The sequence below is a fragment of the Echinops telfairi genome, unplaced genomic scaffold (genome assembly GCF_000313985.2).
Source record: "Echinops telfairi isolate 266 unplaced genomic scaffold, ASM31398v2 ScPeMD7_7;HRSCAF=31, whole genome shotgun sequence".
In the NCBI taxonomy this organism is placed as follows: Eukaryota; Metazoa; Chordata; class Mammalia; order Afrosoricida; family Tenrecidae; genus Echinops; species Echinops telfairi.
In genome coordinates, this window is record NW_022103904.1 from 9,487,909 (window position 1) to 9,510,818 (window position 22,910).

A 22,910-nucleotide genomic window follows, 5' to 3' on the forward strand; every position below is an offset into this window, starting at 1 on the left:
CCCCGGGCCCCGAGGCTGCCCGGCGCGCCGCCGCCCCGCACCTCCGGCGTCCCAGGTTTCAGGCCGGCCGACGCGGAGCCCGCGAGTCCCAGGCGGCTGCGCGGCATCGGTACCCGGGCTGAAGCCGAGGCAGCCATGTTTGTTGAGGGCACCGGCTTGGGCTCCGCTGACGCCGGAATGAAAGAGCCCGGAGGCGTGCCCGTCTGCCTCCAGGGCTGGGAGCGGAGGTGGGTTCCGGGGCTAGACTCAGCCCTGGAGGTACGGGCTGCGCCCTGGTTCAGGGTTCCCTCCTCGCTGCTGGTGCTTGCCTGGGGTGCTATTGGTGGGAGCATCCCGGTTGTGCCCAACTTCCGAGCACCAGTACACCTACTTTTGTTCTCACGCCCATCCCTCCTCCACTGAGTGTTGGTAGATTTTGTATGAAAACGTCTTAGTGTATTATCACAGAAGAGGAAAGACCATACAGTTAGTAAATGGGGGACCGGAATTGACCAAAGTACTTTCAAGTATACCTGCTGGCTGGCCTAGTGTATTATTCCTTGGGCTGCTAACTTTAAAGTTAGCAGTTTGAAACCATCATGCGCTTTTCGGGAGAAAGACAGGGTTTTGCATTCCCATGAAGTTAGTCTCCAGGGCCAGTTCTGCCCTGCCCTACAGAGCTGCGATGAGTCAGCATCGATTGGATGGCAGTGTTTAGTGAGAGGCGTTCAAAGGAAATTTGATATGGCAGAGATGTTCTAAAGAGGCCCAAGATCAATGGCTTCCGAAGTCCCTTCAAATATCTTTAAGAAAGTAAAGTTCATTTTAAAATTTTAAGTGGAAATCAATCCGATGTATGCCTGCTTCTTCTCCAAACCTTACTGAAACCCAGTAAGGAAATGGGAGGAGGCACACAGACAAATGAGAGATGAATGCAGAAGAGGACGAACCATAGTTAATAATTCACATCCTCACTGCTATGAGCCAGCATTATTCTAAGTGCTTGATTGCTGGCAGTTGCCCGGGAGTCCAACTCAGGGCCCTCCTGTGAGCAGCAGCGTGGAGGACACCACAGCTGTGACCTTTCAGAAACGGTGCGGCCCAACTATCCCTGTTAAAAATTGAGGGCTTAACAATTTGGTGCAACTCATATTTATCCCATCCACTAAACAACCGAAATGGGTCTCTTACAGGTGGGGCAGCTGGGAAGGGAGCAGTTTGAAGAAACAAAGGAGTCTAGAACCAGTTCCTTCAGATTCAAAAGACATTGCAGTCACACAAACATAAGGATTAAAAAATAAATAAAAAAGAATGGAAAGAATATGAGTTATTTGAAATTAAAAATAACCCAAGCCTTAAAACACTAATAGAAGAGGTGGAAAAATGGGGGTGATAGGAATCTACTCGAAAGTACAATAAAAAAGTGTAAAGATGAACAAAACAGCAAAAATATAAGAAAAGATTTTAGCATCCAATTAGTGGGAGTTTCAGAAACAAAACCCAAAGAAAATTAAAGCGGAAACTTCACAAAGAAAATAGGCCACAACTGAAAGATATTTGTTTCTGCAGTGAAAGACTCTACTGAGTGCTTGGCACATGAATGTTAAGAAACCACATCAAGGCAAATATTGTGAAATTTCACAACAATGAGGATGAGAAGATCCCACAAAATCCAAGGGGAAAAAACCTATGAAGAATTTGGCATCCCTCTCATGGTCACAAGGGACGAGGCAGCCAGGCTCAATGTAGCATGGATGAAATACACACATTCCTCTGGTTCTTTAATGCTTCCTTGCCCCCAACTATCATGACCCCAGTTCTGTCTTACAAATCTGGCTAGCCCAGAGCATGTACACTGGTACAGATAAGAGGTCTCAACACACAGAATCCAAGACAGATAAACCCCTCAGGATCAATAATGAGTAGCGATACCATGAAGGTAGGAGGAGAAGGTGGGAAGCTATTCGATGTACAGCCCCCTCGCCTCCCCCCACTATCCTCACCCCCACCCCACAACCTACCAAGGATGAAAAACAGAAGCGTGGGTAAAGGGAGACAGCGAATAGTGTAAAATATGAAAATAAAAATAATTTATAAATTATCAAGAGTGCGTGAGGGTTGGGGAGAGGGGAAAAAAAGAGAATCTAATACCAAGGGCTCAAGCAGAAAGAAAATGTTTGGGAAATGATGATAGCAACATATGTACAAATGTGCTTCATACAATGGATATATGGATTACTATAAGAGCTGTAAGAGCCCCCAATAAAATGATTTGTTAAAATTAAAAAATAATAATTTGGCTATCACATACACAACAGCTGAAGGCTTCTCTTCAGCAACGTTGGACTTTCGCAGGGAGTACAGTAATGCTTTCAAAATGCAGCCAGGGCGAGGGGAATTAAAGCTTCCAGCGTGCCTGGACTGGAGTAGGAGGGCAGTGTGTTCCCCAAGAGAAACTTCTCGGAGGGTGGTAGGAGGCTTAAGGAGAACGCTGTTAATCACCTGGTCTTTGACCCTGAGGAAAATACAATTTTGTTAGGGAATCTGGCAAGAAACTTGGATAGCCACAGAAAATTAAGCAAACAAAAAGTGAGGCAATTCCAGCTACCCTTGTGTCACACTTCACTGCTACTGCATGTGGGTTGTCAAGGTGTAAAATAGATTTTTAAGAATGGTCATCAATGTGACAGGTTGAATAATGAATGATAGTTGATGTGAGTAGGTGCACAGGAAAGAAAAGATAGTGGTAACAGAATTCAGGTTCTCATCTTACCAAAAGATTTACTTTTGGAAGACATAGGCATCACAAGATAATCTTATGAAGAAATTCCTGAGGAAGAGGAGCCGTGGTGGCAGAGTGGGTAAGTGTTGGGCTGCTGGTCACAAGGTCAGCAGTTCCAAACCCCCAGCTTCTTGGGGAGACAAACTTTCTACTCCCATAAAGTGTTGGAAACTCACAGGGGCAGTCTGACCCTGTCCTACAGGATCACTGAGTTGGCTTTGACTTGATGGCAGTGAGAAGAAAAGGCCAGCCTTGCTGTTTTCTGACTTTCCGTACACACACCCAAAGGGCAAATTCATCACCATCCAGTCAATTCTGACTAATGGCAACTCTAGCAGTGTAAACTGCGTCTTTTTATGTTTGACTGTTATTCTTTGCAGGAAAAGAACTTTCCCCTGCATTAACAGGTGGTGGTTTGGAACTATGAACTTGTGGCTAGCAGAGCAACTCACATTTATACTCATATTCACACTCAGCTTTTTAAAGGGTCTGCACATAAATTCTCAGGAACATCTGCTGGGTTAGCAAGGGGTTCTGGGAAATGTAGTCTCAAGCTATTATCAGACTGCTGGCATAGTATCCAAATTTCCATGTTTACTCCCTTGCCTGCCTCAGTAAGGGTGGCTTAAGAGCTTTTACTCAACTTGCAGAACAGAACAGTGGCCAATCCATATGAAGAGGTACCCTGGTGGCAAAGTGGATTATGCACCGAGCTACTAAGGGCAAGGCCAGCAGTTCAGACCCACCAGGAGAGAGGTTTGCTACTCTTATAAAAGTTTAGTCTTGCTTGGGAAACCCACAGGGATGGTTCTATCCTGCACGACAGGGTCTCTATTAACAAAATTGGTTTGATGGCAAGGAGTTTGGTTTAATCTATGAATTTGGAAATACCTTTGCACTATTTTGACATATGGAAGCAAGGACCTTAAAAAGTTAAGTGATGGCTTTTGGAGAGAACGTTCATGTCCTTGTTATTAAACTTCTCAAATATGCTCATGCTTAGGAACCAAACCAAATTCCTTGTTTGGAATTCCTCCCAATGTGCTATGGAGTTAATTCCAACATCTCTCTCCTGCAGAGCGGGTGGTGGGTTCACGGCCGAGCACTTGGACCCCTGCCCCACTGGCTTTGTACGGTGGCTGCGGAAGCTGAGGAGCCGGAACTGAGGGACGCTCAAGAGGCAGGATATTCATGGGCACATTTTAAGCATTTTTTCTACTTCCTGTTGAGAAGAATTGCTTTGCAAATATGAACTCAATCGTTCAGTGAAGAACCGGGACGTGAAAGGATAGAGAACATGGAGATGAAGCTTGTAAGGGTGGACAGACAGACTCAAAAGCAGGAAAGGCTAAGAACTTTAGAATTATCATCTTCAGTAAGATTAAAAGGGAGTCTGGTAGTGGAGTGGCTCCATGGTGGGTTAACAACAAAGTTGCCAGTTTGAACAAGCCTCTTGGAAGGAGATAGATGAGGATTTCTACTTCCCTCAGAAACGTACAGGGCCTGTCCTACAGGGTTGCTATGAGTAGGAACCGCCCTGATGCCAGGGACTGAGGAGCTGTAGGCCAGAAATGATTCAAGAGCTTTGGGACGTTTATAGATTCAGTGGGTTTCTATCTCAAAAAACTGACTTTCCCAAGAAATGAGTTTAGCTAGATGTTTAGAAAGTGTAACATTGTTATAAGTAAACATTTAAGAGAATGAAGAAACTGAAAATAGAAATGTTGTAGTCTACTTCAGTTGGGATTGAGGTTTAATAATGAGAGAAAAATTACAGAATCAGGACTGAAATCTCTGTTTTTACCCTTTATATCAGTTGAATCCTAGCACTCATAGGAAATTGAAACATGCACTTTCCTTTTTCTGGAAATACATTTGTATTTATTTTCCCTTTGTCTTCCTCAGATTTTTTGTTGGACATTAAAAAGGGCCTCAGCTTGGTGGGTTACACATTGGATAGCTAACTGTTCAAAGCCACCAGGTATTCTGGGGGAGAAAGATGCTTTTCTATGCAGGTTCCAGTATTGGAAACCCACAGGGAATTTTACCGAGCTACTGAGTAAGGATCAATCTGATGGTAGTGAGAAGCAAACTGAGGCAGCTAAACTTCAGTTCCTAACATTATCCTTATCACACCTCCCCATGACAATCAAGTTGAGTCCTTTGAGTGTTCTTGATCACCAAGCTTGTAAATGGGAGGTGTAACAAGAACCAAGGCTTACCTGACTCCAAAGTCCACTTCTTTTTACTACGGTCTATTTGTAGTGAATCCATAGTGTAAGATAAAGCTTCAAGACAATTGAACATCTTAAAATAGGGGATGTTCCAGTGATGGTAGATAGATAGAATGAGAAACCTCCTAAAATGATCCCAAAAGGCTCTACTCTTCTGAACCTAGTAAACTCTTAAATTACCCTTGGCCGAAGAGTCAAGCTAATGACTTGTCTTTTGTTACTCTAGGATGTTGTAAAACAGGGGTCCTCAAACTATGACCCGTGGGACACATGCGGCCCGCTGAGGACATTTATCTGACCCGCCAGGTGTTTTTGCCGCTGTTGCCTGTCCTGCTTAGCAGCCGACTCATCCAGTGTGCATAGGAATTTGTTCATAGTTTTTTTTTAACTATAGTCTGACCCTCCAACGGTCTGAGGGACAGTGAACTGGCCCCGTTTAAAGTTTGAGGACCCCTGTTGTAAAATATCAAAAACACTTAAGAACATACCCTCATACAGAATGAAAGCAGAATTTAGATACCCTATAGCTTGAAGGAGCCCTGGTAACATAGTGGGTTATGAGTTGGGCTACTAACTGAAAGGTCAGCAGTTCAAGACCACCAAATGCTCTAGGAACAAGATCAAACTTTCACTCCTGTAAATAATCTACAGCCTCAGAACCCCAGTTCAATCCTGTCCTGCAGGGTCACTATGAATCAGAATAGACTTGATGGCAGTGAGTTTCTTTTTATGGTTTGGGACTGCTTAAAGGAAGGAGCCCTGGAGGTACTGCTGGGTAAGTATTAAGATGGCTAACCATTAGGTTGTGAACCACAAGGTTGGTGGTTCAAATCCACCAGCTGTTCCATGTGAGATACAAGAGGCTATCTGCTCTCATAAAGATTTAAAAGCCTTTGAAACCTTATATAGACTTGCTATGCATCAGAGTCTATGTTTGATTTTCCTTAAAGGAGCCGAGTATATTAAACATTGGGTTGCTAGCCGCAGGCCAACAGTTCAAACCACCCAGACCCTCCCAGAGAAAAATGAGGCTGTCTGCTCCTGTAAAAAAGATTGTTTTACCCTGTCCCTTGGTTTAGAACAGGGTCACTATGAGTCAATATCGACTCAATGGCAGTGGTTTTGGTTTTCTTACTTGCTGGCACAGATTATATTTATAGGGAAGGTTATAATAAACATTACACTAATTTTATGTAATCTTAAACCACAGACGTAAAACTGCAAGCGTTAGTATTTCTTTTCTAGCACTTAGGTTCATCACTGAGTTAAAAAGGTCTCATACAATATAGGGGGCTCCTTTTAAACTTCTTGTGATGGAGAAACTACAGAATTTACAAACTGACTTTTATTTACCTACATAATATTTTAATCTGTATATCAACATGGTTTTGCCCTGTTATCTTGAGTGCAATCTCTCAGAACATCTTAGGATTTCGCTAATCCACACCTCAAGGTGCCTGAAAAATTCTTAGGCACCATCTGGTAGTAAAAGAGGACAGAGCAAGCTTTATCTCAACTGAAACTGCAAGAAGACTAAAGTGTTACAGTGCTTTGCAATACGGTTTCCAGAAATCAACTGTGATCAAAGCAAGAAATACTTATATTAAAATTTTACAAACTCCTAAAAAGCTGGAAGTTGGGTTTAACAGTTTATTATGATTTGTATCACTTTAAAAACACAGGTTCATTAAACCATGTAGAAATAATTCTGCAAAAGGCCTGTAAAACAAAACGTACTTTAAACACGCTAAGCGTAGACAGATGAGAGGAAATCCCAGATTGTTCAGTCATGTCTTTATTAGGCTATGGCAGCCAAGTAGTCCTTAACTTCAGTTGGAGTCAGTCTCCGAAATCCAGCTTCATTGCAGATTCCAACTTCTATGTTATCTTCTGTCATCTGTCCTTCAAAACTTTCCTAAGGAGAAAAGTAGAAAAGTCCTCAATTTCCCAAGCAGTTAGCAATAATGCCATTATAAAATCCAATGGCTAGGTATTGAACTAACCTTTAGGGTCAGGATAGCTGTATGGATGGCGTCTTCAAGTTCCAGGTCTTCATTATATCTAAAGAATTTTTAAACAAAAAGTGACCTTCTAGTTATGGCACTGCTGTATTTTTTGCGACTATTTAAGCACTGCTTGCAATAGCAAAGGATTCCGTTAAAAAAAAATCTAACTCTTTACACTGCTAAGTCAAGAATTAGTTCTTATAATCACTTCATTGAAATAAACAACAGTAAATACACTGTCCTCTCTAGTCGATGCCAATGCATAGCAATCTTTAGTTGTCCCAAAAAATAAGTGGAGCTTTACTGGGTATTCAACATAATGAAGAGTGTCATCACAAAATGAGTTTATTTTAGGAGACATCTTTCAATATTTAAAATCACAGCAGAGAAATTTGCCTTTTGCTAAAACTTTATCTGTATTTGGTAGGATCATTAATATATAAGCAGAAAAGGAGAAGTGTTTTAGGATACTAAAATTATTAAATTTTACCATTTCAAGATCAAGATTTTTAATAATTTTAACATTAACATTGCAAATCTGTGTGCTGAATCCCCACATGCTAAAGTTTTCATATCCCAAGGAGCACAGGGTCAGTGGTTACACATTGGGCTGTGATCTAAAAGGACAGCAATTCAAAACCACCAGGTGCTCCATGGCAGAAAGATGAGGTTTTCTACTGCTGTAGGTTAGTCTTGGAAACCCACCAGGGCAGCTCTTCTCTGTTCTATAGGGTTGCTATGAGTTGGCATCAACATGGATTAAGCCTCTGGTGAATTCCCTGACCAGTAATCTTTTGGACCCATTTTAAACTTGTTTTAGTTTTTAATATTTTCTGCTTTCCTGTCAATTGAGGTTTTTGTTTTACTTTGTTATTATTAGTCTTGTTATTTTTTCAAATGTTGTTCTGCATATGAAATCCACGATGGGTAAATCTATAGAAACAGTAACTGGATTAATGGTTTCTTGGGGTGAGGCTGAGGGGAAATAGGGAACTAAAACAATTAGTAGAAGACAAAAATGTTCTTAAAATTGTGGTAATAACTGTGTAAACAAACTATTGAATGAATTATATGATTTGGGAATTATATGCCAATAAAACTTAAAAAACTTTTTTCTTGCTGAACTTTTTCTCATGACTAAAAAAATTAATGCTTTTATTTTTTTGATAGTAGAAAAAAAAGTAGTTAAAAAGAAAGTTTTATTTTAGGAAAGAACCAAAAGATTTAGAAAGAGAGAGCCTTAAAAATTAAATAGCATCACCATTTACTATATTGAAGGAGAGAGTTAGTTCTTCTGTTTTACATGTAATTAGGTGTCAACACAAAGATTTGATAGAAAAAAAAAAAAGACGTTTAAGCCCATGGCATTAATTTAAAGGTGGCTAGACACCAGGAAAAGTGCCCCAATGTATCTCAGAATACCTTTTTTCCAGAAAGGTCTTCCCATTCACATAGTTCTTTCCCATTGCTGTGGCTTTCCAGGCAAAGTAAGCACCCTAGTCAGAAGGCAGGAGGACAACACTGTATTTATATTGCCTTACAACATATGCATATTAGCTCTACACTGACTCTCAGTTCTAAGACAAGACACTGGGATGGAACAGCATACGCATGACAGAACAGGCTACTTTTAATGAAGGTCAGAGTGACACATCAAAAGAGTACATGTAAGGTGACTTCTGGGGTTATGAAAACTATATATTGTGGTGACAATTTTCTCAGGGATGTACATCCATTGATGGGCATAAAAATTGTACATTTGAACTATGTACAATTTATTGTACAAAATTATGTCCAAAAAAAGTTAAAGGAAACTAAGGTTAACTTAAAACAAATAATCATGAGTAAGAGTTAAGATTAATAGAAATGAATGGATCTAAAAATGTGACCCTAGAGCTATCTGAAAAATGGCGAGCAATTGATCATCAATTAATATATCAATAAAAAGATGGCTTGTCTTTAAAAATATTCCAAGTTTTTTATATTTAATGTTAGAATGAAAGCGACTGTAGTTCACATGTATTAGCTGTGCCAGTTGTAAATCCATGTTTATAAAATATACTCTAAATTTACTAGGCATATTTTGAAAGAAGCAATTTCTTTTTAGCTCCAACAAAGGCCAAAAATGACAGAAGGATAGGGCAGGAGGAAAAGCCAGGAATCAGGGATGGTGGCTAATTCAACACAGGACAGGGCTTGCCAGAGCTTCAAAAGGCCGAAGAAGGGACAGCAGACACTGATGAAGCTTTCACATTAGTAGTTTTCACATTTAAGTACTGAACAGGGAAATTACTTTTCTCTTTCAGATTTAAAGTTAGACCATAAAGTTGAACGTGGATGAACCTGTAATTATGTAATGATCCATCAACACTTAATTTTGATCAGGTCTATTATGAAAGATCAATTCCTAATCCCGATTGCTTAAAGTTCTCTTCAAGGAAAATGAGACAGATGTGGAATATTACATACTTTATGAATGAATGCCTTCTAACTCTGACACTGATCTTCTGCTCTAGAGCAGATAACTCACCAAGACACTAGAGACATGCTTTCCAAAATGCTTAATCCAAGACCTCCACAATGCTTTTGTTGAAGGAGTCACACTATCAGGGTAGCTCCAAATTACTCAGAAGTTTACTAGTAATATTCTGCAAAGTAATACAATTCTACAGATGTAGAGATTTGCCAACAACAACTTCAACAACCCTTCCACTCAAGTATGTGACGTTAATGAACATGACAGAAAAACAGGGAAGGCAGAACTAACGTAGATTCCTTATCAGACTAAATTAAAAGTTTGAATTATTTTTCAAGTCCAAATGAAAAGGGAAAATACGGCTCAAGTTTAAACTATTATCTATTTTTATTAGATATTCACAAAGCACTTTAACAAACTCCTCAGCCACAGCGCATGATACTTACAGATGGATCTGACTGAAATAAATAAGGTCGTCCCTCATTCCAACCACAAATTAGTAAAGAAACTCCAAATGGCCGTACACCACTGAAGAAGAGACAATGAAAATTACTTGGCTTCTGGATTGTAATAAAATCCTAAAATAAGAATTCATTAGTACTCCAAAGCAAAGCAGATGTTGTGTACACTTGACTACACTTCTAAGTTTCCTGAAAATATAGGAATATATTTTCTAAACTTCTAAGTTTCCCGAAAATATCCTCTCGATATTTTTCTGAATAATGGTAAAATTAGGTGCTTCGGCTGATATTTGGGTCAGCTTATACTTGAGTATCTACGGTAAATGGTAAATACGTATTGAGGAGTAGCACTTAGTGTCTTAACAAAATGACAACTTTCAACTCAGGTGGCTTTTCCACTGGCTCCGTTCTGAGTCACCAACCACCTGTATAGCAGGTTAGGCCCATCCACACACCAACTTAGGAATGCTGAAATTAAATGAATATGTGTCAAAGCGTTGTTGCTCCTAAGCTCTCCTGCTAGGAAAGACATGGGTAAAAGCAGCAATCGTGTGTTCTTCGAGAACTGTCCTCGTCACTGGCAGAAGAAGTTCCTGTTTCTAGATGCTGTGCTCTCACTGTGCCGTGAAGAGGACGTTTTCCCCTCTTTAAAGAAAATATCCTCAATTTGGTTAAGATCAGAAGCTCTCGTCACAGGGACTTTCTCTACCTGTTACATAAATACTAATAGAGTAAGCATCTCCTACTCACATCTACTCTGAAAATGACTGTTTTGTTTTTTCAATTCACAATCCATGTCAAGAAATAAGAACTTACCCAGACTGGGTGTATTCTTGCATGACAGAAGCTACTCTTTGTACGAGCTGCGCTGTGGGAATAGGCTCTTGGTAAACCAGATAGTACTGCTGAGCTAACTTCCGAGCTCTGTGTACAAGTACTCTAACAAAGAAGAAAAGATTGAATTAAAGCACTTGATCTCACCGATCACCTCATTATCCTTATCTAATCAGAAACATAACAACACTGTGAAACATACTGCATTAATAATAGCTACTAGATAGCTAAAAACCACTCTCAGATTCCCGGATGTAACAGGAATAAGAACTACAGGCAGCTTTGATTACTATTTTGGGCAATGTACATCTATATTTTCCCCGTGAAAGGGAAAGAGAGAGATGACAGGAACATCTGAATCTTGATTGCCTGACATAGTCAGCAGCCTTTAGGAGCCTTTGAGGATTTTATTCCTCTGCGGAAGAACTATCCATCAAGCTGACAGGTGTTGCTTTTATCATCTTTAATGTGCCTGGCTGCTGCTGCTGCTGCTGCTGCTGCTGCTGCATGTCATCCAGATGATTCCAACGCAGAAGGATGCGACTGGACGGAGTACACCAGCCCCGCCGCTTTACCTAGGCTGTGAGGCAGAGCACCAGCGGAGCAGTGCCAAGTGTTCAGCTATGAACGAAAGATCTGATTCAAATGTGTCAACTGCTCCACAGGAGAAAGAGGTAGCAGTCTGCTATAGTAAAAAATTAGTTTTGGAAACTATGGGGGCAGCTCTACCCTATAATATCACTGGAAGTCGGCTCGGTGGCAGTGGAGTTAATCTCAATGGGAGCAGACTGCCCAATCTTTTCGCCCACAGAATGACTGGTTGGTTCAAAGCACTGAACTTTGTTAGCAGCAGAGCACTTAACCAATGCACCACCAAGATTTCTTTTAAAATAAGAGTTAAGAAATTAAAAGTATTTTTTGATTTTTATTTTCAAAGCAAAATCAACTCATGAAATGGTGACCAAAACAAGAGAGGATGGCATATGTACCTGTAATCTGGGCCCATGCCACTGTACACCAGGCCTATATGCTTGGTGATGGGTTCCACTTTGTGTACACTTCGCTCATCATACAGAATGGACTTCTGTTTCTTTTCCGTTGCTAATACCACACCATTTGCAGCTTAAAAAGACAACAATAAAAAGTTTAATCAAAGACTATGGTTCAACATTTTCTAACCATGGGTAGATTTCACCAAAACTCACTTATTTCCCCAGTTTGCAAAACCCTTTCTACTTGATTCCTGTATCTTAATCTTAACCTAAGATTAACCTAAGGCAGTGGTTCTCAACCTGTGGGTCGCGACCCCCTTGGAGGTCAAATGACCCTTTCACAGGGGTCACCCGATTCCTAACAGCAGCAAAATTACAGTTATGAAGTAGTAAAGAAAATACTTGTATAGTTGTGGGGCCACCACATGAGGAACTGTATTAAAGGGTCGCGGCACGAGGAAGGTTGAGAACCACTGACCTAAGGAATGGCAAATCATCTTTGCCCTCGCTTGTAAGAATGACCGAAAAAGAACAAAAACCCAACATATTAAGGTATGACGTAATGATAACATCTTGAGATGAAGTTCCATAATTAGTCCTTCCTAAACTATATGGAAATAAAAACTGTCATGTAGTAGTGATATAACAGTGAAAAACAAAGCCAAAGAAAAAGTTGGTTTCAATATATCAACTGCTCTGCACACTGTCACACCATTTACAAAGGGCTATATTTACTTTGGAAAAAAATATCTACTCGATCAACTTCTTAGGTCACTTACAATTTCGTTTAAAATTTAAAATACTGTAAATTAAATATGAAAAGAACTATTAAGATTTATGCTGCCATTATTTATACATGATTAATTAATTCCACAAAGGTATCAGACTACTAGCAAGCACCTGAAATGATGCATTTAATAAACTTACATTCTACAGTATCTGTGAATATCCAAAATGTAATTACCTTTAATTCCCACTGAAGGGGCTCCTCCTGCTACAGCAGCCAAGGCATATTCAATCTGGACAAGTTTACCAGATGGGCTGAAAACAAACATGAAAACCATCAAAGGTGGTGTCTAAATATACATACTCTCATGCATTTATTGTAGGAGTTTCTCTGAGAAAGGGCGGATGTGTAGGTCACAAAGGACAAGTGGGCCTTTGACAGCAGACACAGTTACTGAGTGATGTGAACACACTCATCAGTTTTCCTTTGGTTGCTTTCTCTCATGCCTGTGTTCAGCACCACTGTTTCTGCTTTTCACATGACTTATTAGTCTGGGGACTTGAGGCAAGCCTTATAACTTGTGCCGCAGTTTCTTCGTCTATAAGATGGGAATACTAAATAATCGTTACCTATTTCAAGTGTTGCATTGCCAATTAATGAAGCAACGGCTAAAAAAGCAGAACAGTCCGTGAAACAAAATTGGCACCAAATAAGCACTGAATTGTAATAGTATTCAGAGTGAATATGTGTCTGTCAAAAACAGTATACTTTATGTAGGAACTTATGTTTGAGAGAATGGACATGGCCTTCGATATAAGACCTGGACTATCATTCTCGATGAAGTATTTTCTGTCTGATAAACCATTGACAGGAGCCACAAGAAGGTTGTTCAAAATAGCTCATTTGATGGGGCCAAACACGAGTTCCAAGCTAGCCCATTTTGACCTAGCTGCTGAGTCAAAAGTATCGCAACCTAGCAAATGAATCTTCACAGATGCAGAAAAAATACTGTCCTCAATTAAAAGTACCTTACCCGGTCTGACGTAGCTAGGTCCCCATCTCCTCTCTAAGAGAGGATATTCCTGTGTTTTACTTTTATAAAATTATGGACACTACCTTTGTCACTTGGGTCTCATCTCACACCATCCCATCCATGCCCCAGAGATTACTCTTGAGATTTCAGAAGCCCATCTGACAAATGAATTCCTTGAACCAACACATTTTTCACTCTAGATCTAGTGAATCCTTCCTCAACCGAAATGTCACATTTCCGGGGACACTACTCCTGACTGCTCAGACAATGTTTAATTTCCACACACCTACACTTTGGATGTCCTATACTTATACTCTGGCTAAGATACAATTAGTTTTATATCAGTCTTCCTCAACAAAGCATACGCTCTATTCATTAGGATTTCAGCCGGTAACCTAGGATCAGAAATTTAATGATTTGGTTGATACACATACCCACATCTAAATCTCATAAGGAGTAAACCTAATTACTTCATTGACTTGAGCAGAACATTAGCAGACAGTTGTCACTCTGAGTCTGAATTCATTCACTAATATGAATAGTGAGTACCTGATCTAAATGTGTGTATGTGGTGTTGTATTTATATGCATACACACACACTCACTGACACTGAGTTGATTCTGATTCAGTTTTTCCCTAAGACAGGGTAGAACTGTCCCTGTGGCTTTCCAAGACTAACTTTTCAAAGGCGTCAGAAGTCTCATCCTTCTGTCATGGAGCGGCTAGTGGTGAATGGCTGACCCTGCAGTTCACAACCCAATGCAAAGTCACTACGGCCAGGGCTGGTGTCTCTGTATGGCTGCCCCAAAGACATGCCACTGTCCTATATGGTATATGATGCTTCCATCATAGGGTATGTGATAAATTATTGAGAAAACTAATGCAAAAATTAAAAAAGAAAATGACTACCCTTGCTTATTAAAAAATTTAAGAGGATGTTGTTTTAGGATTTTAAGAACCATCTAATGTAATGCAAAGTATATTAATTTTGTCATCAGAAAGAATGCAGTTTAAATGCTAACCCAACTACTCCTCAATGACCTCGGTCAAGTTATTTACTTTCCCTGGGCCATGGCCGCCTCCTCATCTGTAAAATGGTGAAGTAACAGTTACCAAACATAATTGTGGAAAGAGATTGAGTAAGTTAAGTTGCACTCATAGAGAGAGTACTTAATAAAAGGTAGGTCTTAGCTGACTTTTATTTAATACATGATTGGATTACAGTCCCATTTCAACAAATGAGCTTTCTTAAGAAAATGGTCAATCAGAATCCTTCCTTGATTATTTATTTTACCTTTCAGCAGGCTTCCTTACATTGGGAATGACTTACCTCAAATACACTTTGGAAAACATAATTAATACTTTAATCTCTTGTTCTATCCCTGAAGATCTTGCAATCATTTATAAAACCACCACCACCCCCGACCCCCCACTGCCTGGCCAACAAGAAAAACAGCCGACACGCACTAGGGGCCTAGAAATCTGGGGCCCACATAGCACTACGAAGGGTCTTCAAAAAGTCGGTGGAAAAACTTAATTAAACGATTATGGGACTTTTACACGAACTTTTAAAGCTCGCTCATACATGATAGAATGTGACATGCGATTTCATTTTTAATCCGTGTGCTTCTAACCAGGGCAACAAGAGAAACCGAAAGCTGCAGGTTTCCACAGACACGAGTGCCGAGCGGCGGCGGCGGATTCGAGCAAACATTGAACCTGAGGCTTTCTGCGGAAAAGATCTGACGACGAAGACCCCCGTTTCAGCCCCCCTTGAATCGGGCCGCCCTGGCTGGGTCAGGAGGGCAAGTCTGAGCTCTCCGAGACCCGGAGATGGCTAGTCCAAATCTGCCTTCCTCTCTGGTTTCCAAAGGAAGGAGAATCTATGACTGGGACCGGAGCCCCCCGCTTCCCCCCGCTAACCCCACACTCCCGCGACCCGCGTCCCTCGGCCTCGCCAAACAGCGGATTCCTGGGCCCGACCCGGTCAATGACTGTGCAAAGCGGCATTTCCATCTCCGTTCTCTACTGGATCACCCGAGAGCATCACGCCAAAGGGCCTCAGGGACGATATGGGGCCGCATGAGGGGCTCCTGCAACCGCAGCTACACGGAGGACTCGGGGCGCCTTTCCTACCTGAATGTAGTCAGCGAAAAGCTGTAGCCCCGTTCCGCCATCTTTACCCGGAGGTCCGCTGCACGACTACACACATGCGCAGTACTGCCTGTCGGGCTTCATTTTCCCCGCCCCGGGGTCGTTCCTTCCGCCCTCTGATTGGCGGAGAGGCGAGCCGCCGCGGGGCATGCTGGGCATTGTAGTTCTAGTGGTCCGTCCCTCAGGACTCCGCGTCAGTGCGCCTGCTCGAGGTAGGGTTGACCCCGGCAAGCCGTGGGGGAGGCCGCTTGGAGCTGGGAAGATGGCGTCGGCCATGCTGCTCTTGGTCGTTACTCCGTGGCCCGCGGCACGGGGACTCCTGCGAAACTGTTGGGAGCGGTTGCAGTGGAGCCTCCTGCGGAGTCGACCAGGCGTTCCGGGCCCTCCTTGGGGTAAGTGGAGAAAGTCGCAGTGGGAATTGGGCTTGAATCAGCGCGCCGTAGACGTAACTGATGCCGGGTGCCTTCACCCTGTGCTCTGATATGAGGCCCTGCCTAGGGGACATGCAGACATGCAGTCTCCTTCTCTCTCTCTCTCTCTGCCTAGGGGACATGATGCAGTCTCTCTCACTCTCTCTCTCTCTGACACACACACATGTTCTGATTGCCCCACGAGTGCACACAGAATGTAATTCCAGCTTATAACTTGGCGTCAAGGCCTGCTACGGTCAGGATCCTTCCTTTCCTGCGCTTAGAATGCACCCTCGATATGACAAAATAATAAATTATAAAATGTCAAAGGGTTCATGAGGGAGGAGGGAGCGGAGAGGGAGGGGAAAAATGAGGAGCTGATGCCAGGGCCTTAGGTAGAGAGCAAATGTTTTGAGAATGATGAGGGCAATGAATGTACAAATGTGCTTTACACAATTGATGTATGTATAGATTGTGATAAGAGATGTATGAGCCCCTAATAAAATGATTTTTTTTAAAAGAATGCACCCTCACCTCGTCTGTGGCGTTTGAGTTCCAAGGACGAAGCCTGGTTGCTGTATAATCAGCACCAGGAATTCATTTTAAATTTAAAATTCCAATTAAAATGAGTTCCTGGTGATTGATTGTACAGCAACCAGGTTTTGTCCTTGGAACTCAATCACCAGGAATTCATTTTAATTGGAAGTTTCTTGGATGTTACAATCGCCATAGCTTGGGTGTTTACATTTATTGGATCTGTGAAGGTATCCCACGTTTTCTAGCAAGCAGTATGATAAATAGCCAGTCCAACATAAGAGCCCACTATATTGTCAAGCAGTGTGTTAACGTTGTCGTTAATGGCAGGAGAGTTGATAGAGTCGCATGCATGCCGAATAGACTGGGTTTCCTGGACTGTTGACTTTGGAAGCACAGTGCCAACCCTTACAGCTAGTGATCCAGTGCTTATCGGCTGGTCACACTGCAGGATTGATGTGCTAATCAGTAAACCTTAACTCTTTGGATAATCCCCATGGGTCCCTCTTCTTTACAGTGACACTCAGAGAGGGCCCAAGATCACGCCCAGAGAAGCAGGCACTTGCGTGAATTCAAACAGCACCTGCTCTGATTAGTCCTACGTTCGCTGTTGTTAGAAGCCTTGAGTCCTTTCCAACTCATAGTGACCCCATGTGCCCGCTTCTTTGCCGTCCTCACAGTCGGTGACCCGCTTAGTCCACGGTTGCAGCCCTCTTCTCACGGGTGTTTGTCTTTCACTCAGTGTCTACCAAGCATGATGACCTTCTGAAGGGACTGGTCTTGGTCCTGATAACAAGTCCTCACCTCCAAGGAGCATCCTGGTTGGACTTCCTCCAGGATAGGCTTGTTTCTTCCATGGTGCTTTCAGTATTTATCGCCACTGCCCTAATCCAGAGGCGTCCAATCTCTGCCAGTCTTTCTAGTTCATCCGCCAGCTTTCACATGCACCCGAGGCGAATGGAAATACTATGGCTTGGGTCGGGTGCACCGTAGTCTTGAAGTGTATAGTGCATGAGGTGAGAAACTCGACAGAACTTCGTGTTTCATTTCAAGTCCCTCTGAAGAAACAGTTCAGTTTGAGGGTTGTGTGTGTGTGGTTGGTTGTTGTTTTTTTAATTCCCTTATGATCTCTTATTTAAGTCTAGTATGTCTTAATGGCTAAGTTTTCCTGTTAAGTCTTTTTTATTGACTATTACAGTTTCTAAATTATCTTTAATGTTATCCAGAGAGACCAGACCCTGGAAAAGGACATCACGCTTGGTAAAGTAGAAAGTCAGTGACAAAGAGGAGGCCCCTCAAGGACAGGGACTGATAGGGTAGCTGGCAAAGAGGTTTCCAGCCTAGCAGTTGTGAGGGTGGGCAGGACTGGGCAGTGTTTTGTTCTGTTCTGTTGTACATATGGTCACCCCAAGTTAGAACTAACTACGTGGCAGCTAACAACAGGTATATGTAATACGTGGGCATGCCCCCCCACCCCCCTCCGGCACTGGTTGTTAAATAGCCATTTAAAAGCTAGAAATGGATTCTGTAACTCTATGTTTTATTTTTTAGCACCAGCATTAGCAGCCCCGAGCCCGGCTGTATTTGCAGAACCGGCAAATGATTACAGTGGAAGTAAGGACATTTCTAGCCTCTTGGATAGTATCTTTTGGATGGCAGCTCCTAAAAATAGGCGCTCTATTGAAGTGAACCGATGTAGGAGAAGAAACCCTCAGAAGCTTATTAAAGTGAAGGTAATGTGGCCATTGTTGTGGGTCTACTTCTGTCCAGGCCCACCAGTGGACGTGCTGATGGGATAGCCACCTAGCTTATAAATTGTTCTCTGATTCTATATATTTATTGGCTTTTGACCTAAGAAAAAAAGAATAAAAAATACTCTCAGATTATGTATATAATCTGCCTTCCCGCCTAAATATTAAGACATAGTCAAGGAACTAGTTTGGAGATGGGACAGAATATTCAGTTATGAAGTGCTTGGGCAGCTTTGGACGTGTGAGCTACGACAGTCTTGAGCCCTGTGATTTTGAACTGCGTAAGGGTAGACATTAACTATGGCAGCATTGAAAGTTAATAAGTATATTTAATTGTATTATTGTGTACATTATACTATAATACTGATTTAATATTTCATATGTTTTATTTGACATATCTACTTAAAATGCTGTGAAGAAACTCCTCACTAAACATTGAGTTGATTCTAATTCCTTGTGACCCTATAGCACAAAGTAGAACTGCTTCCTGAGCTTTCTTAGGCTGTAAATCTTTACAGAAGGAGGGAGCCTTATTTTTCTCCCACTAAGTGGCAGGTGGGTTCAAACTGCAGTTAGTAGGCTAACATGTAACCAACAATGCCACCAGGGCTTCTTAAGGTACTCCTTAGGTATGTAATAAAGAGTAGCTAATTTCCCTAAAATGTACCTAAGTAGTGCATTTTGTTTTACCAAATCTTCATAATAACCCTCCAAAGTAAATAACATTTTCCTAACTTTTAGGCTGGATAAATTACGGTAAAAAAAAATTATTTACCTGTGGTCACTCAGCTATTAGTGGTAGAGCCAGAATGTATCCTCTGGCTGTTTGCCTCTTGAGCCCCCTTTCTCTTGACTCTGTCCCTGTGTGTTCCTGCTCCCAGACAAGTCCATTCTGCCCACATGGATGCACTCTCCTCATTGGTCTAGTGCGCACAAATTAAAGTGCGTACTTGATCAGTTCATGGCCTTAACAGTTAGCCTTTCAATTACTGTTGACTTCCTTGTATTCCACAGCAGCTGTGCTCTTTTATAAAGCTGATTGCAACAACCCACATTCATTGCCATGGAGCTAGCTCCAGCTCACAGTGTGCCTCCATGTGGTAGCTAGGGTTGTCCTGGCTAATCTTTCTTTTAGAGTCTCAGGTCAGACTTTTTCCCACAAGCCCCCTGGGTGAGTCTGAACCAGAGTCATTTGGTTTGTGGTCTAGTGCAAACCATGCACGCCACCCGACTGCCTATAGGTTGGGATAGGCATGTATAAAAACTCATTAAAATTTCCTCAGATGTAATATGATCAATGACTTTAAGCTGTTAACAAAAGAATTATGCCATATAACTGACTTATATTTCTACAGGCATTTGAAAGGGGCTGTGATGAAGCAGGGTAAGATTGATTGAAAGAAAAGGGGCAGAGCGGGGAATTCTTTCCCTTAGTCTCTTCTTGAAATTGTTGGTGTCTGGAGCCTTTTGTTGTGTTAGGACGCTCCTTACTAGAATTTAATTTGGGATTCAGTGAGCCCTGGTTGTCCAGTGTTCACCTGCTAATGAAGAGGTCAGCAGCTGGAGGGGTAAAGATGTAGCAGTCTGCTTCTGTAAAGATTTACAGCCACAGAAATCCAATGGGGGTAATTCTACTCTGTCTTTAGGGTGTCAGAATCAACTCAATGGCAATGTTTTTTGTGGTTGTTTTTAATTGGGATTAAGAGGAATATATGATCTTTCAGCATAAATATCACTGCTGTGTGTAATTAAAAACATAATAGACTTGAATCCTAGTGCTGATCTTTCTAACGGAAACTCAATGATGCTTGTCCTGTTTCTCTATTTAAAAACTAGATGGGGCAGGAAATCATGCAACCCAACACTATGAGAGAGGGACAATGTAAGTCAAATTTTAGTTGTGCTGTAGAATGCGCCTTGTTAAAATCTCTTTTACTTGTTTTTTTTGTAGTATAATATAGACGTTTGTCCTGAGTGTGGCCATCTGAAACAGAAGCACGTCCTTTGTGGCTATTGCTATGAGAAGGTGCGCAAGGAGACGGCAGAAATCAGAAGACAGATGGGGAAAGCCGAAGGGGGCCCTTTTAAGGCCCCTACTGTAGAGACAACGGTTCTGTACTCGGGGGAGACGCCGGGGGAACAAGACCAGGGCAAGAGGATCATTGAGCGGGACAGAAAGAGACCATCCTGGTTCACCCAGAATTGACGCAACAAGTGTTTAAAGAGGATAACTTCACATAGTAAAACATTGCTCCTGCAAGAAGATGCTTTGTTCTTATGTTACAAATCATCAATATAATTGAAATCATTCTTTACAAGGAATTAGTTTTGTGTGGATTAATTTCAAGAATATATCATGAATAAACTATGTTGGTATACAGTTTATACACTCCACGGCTTTGAGAAAGCAAAACTTTGCGAACACAAAAACAATTGAAAGTTTGTAGCAGTATTGTTAGTTTTTGCTCTGGTTTCTGTTTGTCTGATTTTCCTTACACAAGTCTACGCAAACAACACCTACTAAAAACGTGGTGTTTGAATTCTCAGTACTATTTTCCGCGGTGGTCGTTGTGCTGGAGGAGATCGGATGAAGCCCCATCACTCTTCTGCCACCGTGGAGCATTTAGTCTTGCATTTAGTTTTGTTTTAGACAGTTAAAATTACCTAGTGTATCTGTCATGTTATTTTTTTACATGTATGATTCTATGACAGTTATGCTCAGCATGCACTTCATATGTAATTGCTATGTTAATATCCTTAGGTGGTAGAAATAGCTCTACATTTCAAGAAACCAGGATGTATTAAATGATTCATGAGATATAAGAAGATACGAGTAAATTCAGTAGTACACAAAAGCTGTGCTAAGAATGTCTTTACATTTTCCTTCCTATATATAGGTATATAGGAATATCTACACGTGTGTGGTACATGCATATACATGTATAGGAATATGCATACATACCATCCATATATGTGTGTATATACCTATATACAGATGTGTAGGAAGGAAAATATATATTATTAGCTGTCTACTCACTGCAACCCTTTGTATAACAGAACCAAATGCTGCCGGGTCCTGTGCCATCACGGTTGCTTGCTCTTGTTTGGGCCCAGGTGTCGGCCCATCTTCCTGAGCTCCTTCCTCTGATGTGTGCCCCTACCAAGCATGGTGGCCTTTAGGGACTCTCATGGCATGTCCAAGTGATGTGAGAGATGCTCACTGTCCTTGCCGCTAAGGAACATGCTGGCCATATTCCAGGACCAATCTTTAGACAATCTGGTTTTTGGTTGGTTCTTTTGGCATTCTGGTAATTCCAATATTCCTTGCCAGTACCACAATTCAAATGTATCAATTCTTCATTCTTATTTAATGTCCAATTTTCACACGAATAGGAGACTTGAAAATACTATGCCTTGGCACCATAGTCCTAAAAGTAACATCCTGGCTTTTCAGCACTTTAAAGAAGTCTTGTGCAGCAGATGGACCCCATGCAGTTAGCACATGGGCTCCAAGTCTTTGTTTTCAGCAAGCAAGATTGGGTTGTCTGCATATCACAGGTTGTTAATAAGCCTTCCTTCAATCTGATGCCACTGTTGTTTATATAATCCAGCTTCTCTGATTATTTGCTCTGCATATCCTTTGAATATGGTGAGAATACAATCTTTTCACATACTTTTTGAGTTTAAACCCTGCAGCATGCCTTTGTTCTGTTCACAAGATCCTCTTGATCCATGTCTTAAGTTACACATGAGCTCAATTAAGTGTTCTGAAATTCCCATTCTTAAGGCTATCCATAAGATTCACACAGTTGAATACCTTAGCATAGTCAATAAAATACAAGTAAACATCTTTCTGGTAATTTCTGCTTTCAGCCTAGGTCCATCTAACATCAGCAATTAAATCCCTTAGTCCACGTCCTGAATCCAGCCTGAACCTGCAGCTCCCTATCAATGTACTGCTGCAACCATTGTATGATCATCAAAATCTTGCTTGCATGGGATGTCTGATATGGTTCCATAATTTGAGCATTCTATAGGGTCACCTCTGTTTGCAACGGGTACAAATACGGATCTCTTCCCGTCAGTTGTCCAGGTAGCTGTCTTCCACATTTCCTGGCACAGATGAGTTTTCAGTGCTTCATCAGCTTGTTGAAACATTTCGATTTGCGTTCCATCAATTCCTGGACACTTGTTTTCGGCTAACAATGCTTTCAGTGCAAGTTAAATTTCCTCCAGTACCATTGCTTCTAACTCATGTGCTACCTTCTGAAATTGGTAAATTACTGACTTTTTTTTTTGTACAGTGACTAATTTCCATTTTTGATGCTTTCTGCGTCATTCAAAATTTTTACTATAGCTAGAATCCTCAAATATTGTAACTTGAGGCTTGAAATTTTTCTCGGTTGCTTTCAAATTCAGGTATGCTGTACTCTTTGGGTTTTCTAATTGTAGGGCTGCACGTTTCATTATACTACTTCTAAAATGGCTTGTGTTATCCTTTAGTGTTTTTATGTCTTTATGACAATAGCTTCCTTAA

The 22,910-nt window shown here is 41.5% G+C and overlaps 2 protein-coding genes across 2 annotated transcripts; one reads left to right on the forward strand and one right to left on the reverse strand.

Annotated features, from left to right (window-relative positions):
• Positions 1-6,631: 6,631 nt before the first annotated feature.
• Positions 6,632-15,722, reverse strand: PSMA2 (proteasome 20S subunit alpha 2). Its single transcript, XM_004708033.3, has 8 exons — positions 15,661-15,722; positions 12,729-12,805; positions 11,762-11,894; positions 10,755-10,877; positions 9,924-10,005; positions 8,424-8,497; positions 6,999-7,056; positions 6,632-6,910 (listed from the first exon to the last, which is right to left on the reverse strand). Exons 1-8 carry the CDS (start codon positions 15,699-15,701, stop codon positions 6,794-6,796), a joined length of 705 nt encoding a protein of 234 aa, XP_004708090.1. The 5' UTR covers positions 15,702-15,722; the 3' UTR covers positions 6,632-6,793.
• A 202-nt stretch (positions 15,723-15,924) lies between these two features.
• On the forward strand, positions 15,925-21,196 carry MRPL32 (mitochondrial ribosomal protein L32). The gene is made up of 3 exons (XM_004708034.2): positions 15,925-16,070; positions 18,174-18,355; positions 20,325-21,196. The coding sequence occupies exons 1-3, from the start codon at positions 15,941-15,943 to the stop codon at positions 20,577-20,579; spliced, it is 567 nt and encodes a 188-aa protein (XP_004708091.1). The 5' UTR covers positions 15,925-15,940; the 3' UTR covers positions 20,580-21,196.
• Positions 21,197-22,910: the final 1,714 nt, after the last annotated feature.